Here is a 7,690-nt window from a genome sequence, read left to right as displayed (position 1 = left end):
AGCAGATACATGTTTAGATAAACATGTGGACACTGGATGAAACAAGTTGAACAGGGGAACTCTACTCCAGAAGAAACCTCTGTACATTTTAAAGTCTAATGAATCATTACGGTGCTCTTGGAGAGCACATTTTTTTCTGCACTTGCAAACACTTTTGTGTATTTATGATTTTATTTAAATTAATTTTATAATTTTGTGCTCATACAACATTTTATTCATAAAGCACGGCAAACAAAACAAACAAAAAGAGGTTAACAAGCTTAATGTAGCTCACAATAGCCAAATACAAATTATTTTGACTAAACATGAAATGAAGCAAAAGTGGTTGCATGTTGAACTGATTTACTGTCGGTGAGTGAGCAAAACATGGCGGTTCTGTCACTTTCGTTACAAAGGTCACATCATACTTGTAAGGCAACTTCACTATGTTAAAGTCAAGTTAAAATAACTCACCGTTGATTTCTGGTTTCACACTGGACACAAACAGCAGTCCTGTACTGGCTTACCCAGACTATCCATCCCACCGTCCGCCCTATATAGACTTTTCGCTCTTTTTACTACTTTTCTTCACTTGCTCCTTTTCAGCTGTAATAATTAGTACAGTCACTAGAAATCACCACCCTAATGACAAAATTAGGTTTTAATAAGCTGTTTCTGATGATGACGACCTCAATTAGACTGGTAGTCTAGTATTTTTCTCAGTATCTGAAGGGAATTGCTGATATATATATAATGTTGCATTACATTTCTGCATTAAAATGTCAAAAAATGACTAGATTTATGACATTTATGTTGAAATTTTTTTATCAACAATAGTGATTGTTAAAAATAAACACAATAACTCCCATTATCCCATGCTGCATCACAATGGCATCGAAGTGTTTGTATTGTTTTCATTGTTTTGACTTAGAAACCCTTAGAGGCAGAAAGTACATTTGGTGTGTTTAAAAAGGAGGTGGATTGAGTGCAGATCCAGCCCCAGCTGAGTACCGATCCATGTCAGAAACAGCTTAATTTTTTGGTCCATAGATAGAGCATGAGAGTCTTCTCTGGCAAGACAGCTGACAAGGTATATCTTTTTCAGACTTTCTTACTTTCTTCCTTACTGGAGGTAATGGATCAAATTCTGTTAAAATAATTGTCATTTTGACACAGAATAATCTATTGATAATTCTGTAATGACTGTGTATGGGGGGAAAAAAGTTATTTTGCACCAGTTGTGCATCATGTAACCTGAAATACTGAATGTGGCCACTTTGCCAAAATGTTCCTGGGAGCTAGGTCATTATGACCTGAACACACATACGTGGTCACAGGCAGTTTATGAATGAGGGCTGTTGGAATCAAGCTTGTGATTGGAATATTTAAGTAACTGTTGTGTTGTTGTTTTTTTCATGTTTACAGGCAGAAATATAAAAGTACTTCACAGAGGTAAGACACACACACACACACACACACACACACACACACACACACACACACACACACACACACACACACACACACACACAATATGAGGAAGCACCTGATTAAAGTACAGGAGTATAGCATTTACTCTTAAGAGCCATTTCCCTTGTGAACTCCACCACTTATTTCATTTAAATTACTGGTTGAGGCCTAAAGCCTTTCAATTACCCAAGAGAGAAAAGCGCAAAAACAATGGCTTCTTGCAGATCTAACCAATGATGATGATGATAACTGAATATTATTAAAATTTAAGTTGTGGGGTTTTTCAGGGAAAGGAAATGCTTCAATGTCTGCAGACTTGAACTTTAATTCTCTCCCACTCTGTCTCCATGTCTGATTCCAGCTTTAACGATGGATAATAAAACAGATTTCATCCAGTTTACAAAAAGGTGTTTGGTTACCCTGACAACGGAACAATGGCTTGCCACAATGGTGTTCTCTAAAATCTCTAAAAATGTCTTCATCCGCATATGAGGACAGAATCACAGCCGAGGCTAGGCTGTGATTCTGTACATACATCTATTTATCCATCTATCCGTTCACTCTCAGTTTGCACACCGGGGCTTTATAGGAGTTATTGGATGAATATACGTGTATAGAATGCCACTTCACACCCACTCACAGCAACTCCTAGCATGAACATACCGAGATCACATTCAATTGAAGTGAGAAACAATGATACAGTGTTGTAGGAAGCCTTTTGTTTATAATAAGAGTGGAGAAGATTAATATGGAACGTGAAACAGTGTAGAATTATGACATGAACTGTTCTCCTGGCTTATGAGAACATGGGGAGAATAAATGGATACCGCAGTCACGCCTAAACAGTGACATGTTTAATTTCTGAAGGAAACTGTGGGGGTGAGATGATTGACAGGAGGCAGTAAACAGATTGTTCTGATTCTGTGGTGTGAAGAGGGAAGCATCTGTGTGGATGCAAAGTATGAAGACTGGTATTTCCTTCTGTCAGTAGCAGGTGTAAGAAGACTGCAGGCAAGATTTCTTAAGACTGCCTTAAAGAGCCAATATTATCAGCCAGTACTGGCAAATTACAGGTTTACTGGTATTCAATAAACATATAGATACTGATATACAGTGATAAAAAACCCTCTTTTTTAAGACATTACCAGTAAATTCCCAATGAAGTCTACTGTTCTGTGTTCTTTTCATCAGTGCACTGTTGTCATCCTAGACAATAGTTAATTACACTGTAACACATCCTGCATCTGTTACATGTATTTTTGTTTTTGATCACCACATTTCAGGAGATGATTCAAAATAATGTATGAATACTGGCTTTCATATAGATAGCAAAATGTTTTCTCCCCCTATTAGTATCGCCATTTCCTCCATAAATCAAGTATCATGTTAGGGCGTACTGAGTGTTGGACCCCGAAGCAGAGACGGACAGGCGTGTAGGTGCAAAAAATGTTTATTCTCACAAAAACTCCACAAGTGAAGGAACAAAAGGTGTCCAGCCAGGTAGGCTGTCAGGCTCGGACAAAGGAGAAAGGACTCAGATGCAGAATGGCAGAAGTAATGTCAGGTTTTATTGACTGATTGCAACTCTTCAGCGTGAATGACAAAACAGGCCATGAAATGCTATGAAGACAAACAGGACACACAAGACATAAAACACAAAGAACGAAAAGTGCTCCTGAAGGAGGAATCTTACACTGAACTGAAAACTTTAGCTATGAAACTTGAACAGAAAACAAAATCACTCTGAAGAGGTCAGCACACAGGCTATGAAACTCACTACTCTGAACACTGCAAAAGGTACAACAAAAAGCGCTCCACGAGGGAGGAAAACAAAAGGCTATCAAACAGTAATTCTATTAAATCAAACTAACCAGAAAATTACACAATCAAAATCACTCATCCAAAGAGGAACAATACAGAAAATAAAACTTGGCAATACTTAACTTGAGACAATCGAAAGACTGTGAAACAGGGCTTCAGTACACGACAGAGGACGAAATACTTTGGCAACGCAGACAGGGGAAGACAAAGACTTTATACACATGGGGGAAGGGAACACAGGTGAAAACAATCAAGGATCAGGGGTGACGTCAGACCAGGGACACAAGAGGAAGGGCAAGTGACCTGAAATAAGAGGAGAGTTACTTTTCAAAATAAAACATGAAATTCACAAGACAAAAACCCCAAGACAGAACATCCCTCACCGCGATGTGACATAGGCCGGGAAACTCCAGTGCCAGGAAGGCTCTCAGACACTGGGCAAAAACAGGAACTCAGGCAACGAGGCAGCAAGGTACATGAAACAAACAAAAAACAACAACACACACACACACAAGAAAAAGAACACATCAATACTCATTGGCAAAACACATGGTGGCAAAACATTCACAAGCAAAGATGGTCAGCTCTACCGACAAGACTAAATTATCTGGCAGGGGAGAAGGGTGAAGACCAGGGGTATATATAGTGATGAGTGAGTGGCTGCAGGTGTGCCTCGTCAGCCAAGGGGAAGAACAAGGAGGCAGGGAGAGACACACAAAACACAGAACCCTCACGTATCATTCCGTCACTTTTGCTTATTTTAAGGTGTGTTAAGAAGAGTATAATACATCACAATAGAGGATGACCATATACGTATAACAGTGCAGTAGAGTACAGCGCAGACAACCATTTTACTGATGTATTGCTCCCTACCATGCCTGACTGATTTGAACATTGTTCAGACACCTGAGTGCGTAGCGAGGCACACATCACCAGACAGCTAAACACTTTATCTTGACTCAATTTATTGAAGATACAGCGTTTCATGTCAAACTGTTAATAATCATGTCAAACTGTAAATAAACCAACACAAAAAAGCCATGAAATAACGTTAATAAATATTGTGTAATCCAATGAAATATGAGCAGAAATAATTTTTATAATCACAGATTAATTAATCTACTCACACACAAGGCTGCTCCAAGCTCTACACAGACAGATGACACCGGTTAAAAAAAGGAAATCTTAACCCATGCGGTCCTCTAGTTTTTCCACTATTAATCATGTGACCTGATCTTGTGACTGAAATCATGTGACCTGAATAACCAATGACAATGCAAACATCTGAAATGCTGTGAAAAATCTGCATTCCTCTCAATAACCTACGATAGGTGCTATAACACTAAACAGAACAAAACACATGCAACACCACACCCTCCGCCTGGTATTGAACACAATACCACTATGAAAGACAACACCTAGGGAGTTAAGTGAAAGTCTATGTCACCCTGGGGAGACATTAGCACCACTACCACCTATAGGATGGTGCGAAGGAAGGTCTTGGTTATCCTTCCTCTGACAACCTTGAGCTCCACTTTCCTGACCCTACCGTCGATTGAAGGGAAGGTCTTTGTGACCAGCGCCATGGGCCAGTGGTTCCTCTCCACCTGGGGATCACAAAGAAGCACTATGTCTCCTCCCTTGATGTTGGGGCAGCTGTTCTGCCACTTGGACCGACTCTGGTCATATAGGGAGATACTCACGTCTCCACCTCTCCCAAAAGGTGTTGGCCAAGTGCAGGACTTTTCTCCACTGCTGGCAGTGTAGATCTGCATCGACGAAGCACCCTGGAGGAGGAGAAGAACTACAAACAATCTGGGTAGGGATCATAGCTTGGGTAAGGAGCGATGGAGCACTCACATCTGTAGAGATGGTTGTCAGAGGTCTGGCATTAATTATGGTGGACACTTCTGCCATGACTGTAGGCAGAACCTCATGAGAAAGGTGAGATGGCTCAATCTGGGACAACATGGAATCCAGAATCCTCCTGGAGACTCCAATCATCCTCTCCCACACGCCACCCATGTGGGAGGAATGGGGCGGATGAAAGATCCATATACAGCCTTTTTTACTGAGGAACCCAAAGACATTAGGCTCCTTGTCATCTTGAAGGAGTATTTTCAGCTCTTTGCATGCCCCCTTGAAATTTGTGCCACAATCGGAGCGTGTGAGCTTCACCCTGGATGGCAAAAAATTGACAAAGAGCATTTATGAAGCTCGATATGTCCATGGCCTCGATCATCTTTATATGAACAGTATGCACACTGAGACAGGTAAAGATCATTACCCACCACTTGCTGTTAGCGGCACCTCCATATGTGCGTCGAGTAGAGATACTCCAAGGCCCAAACACATCAATGCCTATGTTGGTGAATGGTGGCTCAGTACTCAACAGATCTGAAGGTCGGCCATCTTTTGCTTGGCTGTCCTTCATCTGAGCTTGTTACACGTCACACACTTGTACAGATGTCTTGCAATGCATCTCTGGAAACCAACGATCCAGATGCCATAAGCATGTATCGTTCCCTCAGTAAAGATCCAGTCTCGGTGCTTAACTCTCTTGTGATATAGTTGATGAGTAGACCACTGATGTGGCTGTGACCAGGGACAATGAGAGGGTGCATTTATTCTGCCTTGAGAGTCAAGTGACAAAGTCGGCCCCAAGTTCTCAAGAATCCATCACTATTGAGGACAGGATCCAATTTTCTCAATGGACTGCTCTTCGGGTTGTCCAGCCCTTGCTTCAGACAAAACATCTCAGTCACATCTAATGATAACCTGTTTCGCTTTTAGCAGATTGTCAAATGTGTGGACCTTTGAACATTGATGCAAACCTTTACATTCTGTTTTTTCTTTTGTACTCTTTGCTCTTGTGGTCTCAGCGATGTGGATCAGCGTGGCTATGGCTCTGATGAGAGACTGCCAGGTTGAGAACCTTTAAAATCGCTGGGAGCCCAGATTGGTGTTGGTGCATGCCGTGAGGTCAGAGTGCACTTCTGCATCAGAGTCTGGGTTCACAAGGTCATAAGATGTCTCCACAGGCACATCTTCCTTCATGGGTAGCAGCAGGAACATGGACCCGGTGAGCCAGCTGGTGTTTAACAGAAGCACCGAAGGTACTGACCTAGTTGCTACATCGGCTGGATTCTGACTGATGGGAACGCAGTGCCACCGTTCGGGGCTTGAGAACTTCCTGATTCGCTCTACCCTGTTACTGACATACACATAAAATATGCGGGTAACACTGTGAATATAACCCAGCACGACTTTGCTGTCAGTGTAAAACTTCATGTCATCAATCTTGACATCCAATTGTCTTGACACCAACTCTGCATTCTCAACCGCAAGGACCGCAGCTCCCAGCTCAAGTCATGGGACCGTATGAGCTGACAAGGGTGCTAATTTAGCTTTCCAAATGACAAGTCCTGCACAGTCCTTGCTGTTGCTGTCTAACACCTTCAAATAGGCCACTGCAGCAATGGCTTTCACAGAAGCGTTAGAAATAGATGTATTCGTGTAACAACGAGGAGTCTGAAAGTGTTTGAGAGCTTGTAATGAGTCTCCAAGTGATCCACTCTCCTTCCCTATCTGCTGGAAGGGTCTCATCCCAGGCGGTGGTGTCTTGGGTTAGTTCTCGCAGCAGAAACTTTCCACCAGTTTGTCTGAGGCCGTAGATTGCCATCGCCGGAGGGGGGCTGTTCCCAAATACGTGAATCCGCATTCCGGTACTCGACAACCTCATCTGTAGGGTCATTATTCTTGAACCACATGAATCAAATAAAGTTCCTGTGATCTTCCGTCGCGAGAAAACCATGAAACATCTGTTTGATGTCTGTGCTGACAGCAATCTGTTCATGTCGAAAACGCATCAGAACCCCCAATAAACTATTGGTCAGGTCTGGCCTGGTCAACACACATCATTAAGACACACCCTGAGATGTTTGGCACTTCAGTCGAACACGACTCTGATGTTACCAGGCTTGTGCGGGTGGTACACTCCAAATGTAGGGAGGTACCAGCACTCTTTCCCCTCCGCTAATGTTGGAGCCAGATCCGCATCGATGCCGGTCTTCCCAAAGAGTCACCCTCAGTGTGTTGAACTGGCATACGAGCAGGTGGTAAGCCTTGTAGATTATGAGGACCGTCAGACTTCAGACTGTGAGCAGTGGGCTTCTTCTTCAGAGTGAGATGGTTCGGGCAGGGTGTGAAGTGAGAATGGCGTCCATTCTCAAGAATGTGAGTACGGAACACATTTGCCATTTTGGTCGACCTGCTTCCTGTTAGCTGTCTAGTGCTTGAGGCAGCTAATGGAGGGGGCGAGGCACTGCACCCATGACGAGGCAGTGGCCATTCATGATTATGCTGCATCTCGCCAGCCTTAAGCGGGCAGCTGCAGAGTAATTATGACTGACACTGGGGC

At 42.7% G+C, this 7,690-nt stretch overlaps 2 protein-coding genes across 3 annotated transcripts in view; one reads left to right on the top strand and one right to left on the bottom strand.

Annotated features, from left to right (window-relative positions):
- LOC119025443 (calcium/calmodulin-dependent 3',5'-cyclic nucleotide phosphodiesterase 1A-like) overlaps positions 1–7,690 on the top strand; it is an 80,135-nt gene that overhangs the window by 11,008 nt on the left and 61,437 nt on the right. For both annotated transcript variants that reach the window (XM_037109001.1, XM_037109000.1), the window contains one exon: positions 1,405–1,431. In XM_037109001.1, coding sequence (XP_036964896.1) covers positions 1,405–1,431 — 27 coding nt within the window. The remainder of the gene's footprint in view (positions 1–1,404; positions 1,432–7,690) is intronic.
- On the bottom strand, positions 2,817–5,821 carry LOC119025446. The gene is made up of 2 exons (XM_037109003.1): positions 5,562–5,821; positions 2,817–5,449 (listed from the first exon to the last, which is right to left on the bottom strand). Exons 1-2 carry the CDS (start codon positions 5,702–5,704, stop codon positions 4,954–4,956), a joined length of 639 nt encoding a protein of 212 aa, XP_036964898.1. The 5' UTR covers positions 5,705–5,821; the 3' UTR covers positions 2,817–4,953.

The sequence above is a fragment of the Acanthopagrus latus genome, chromosome 9 (assembly GCF_904848185.1).
Source record: "Acanthopagrus latus isolate v.2019 chromosome 9, fAcaLat1.1, whole genome shotgun sequence".
NCBI classification, from domain to species: Eukaryota; Metazoa; Chordata; class Actinopteri; order Spariformes; family Sparidae; genus Acanthopagrus; species Acanthopagrus latus.
The sequence above is the reverse complement of the archived record's forward strand: the minus strand, read 5'-3'. Positions and strand labels throughout refer to the sequence as shown.

Bases quoted from the DNA above. Each gene is read 5' to 3' on its own strand.
- LOC119025446 (XM_037109003.1), bottom strand. From the start codon at position 5,704: ATGAAGGACAGCCAAGCAAAAGATGGCCGACCTTCAGATCTGTTGAGT. The intron at 5,450-5,561 runs GTGGGTAATGAT...TTTGCCATCCAG, and splicing joins GGTGCCGCTAACAGCAAGTG to GGTGAAGCTCACACGCTCCG.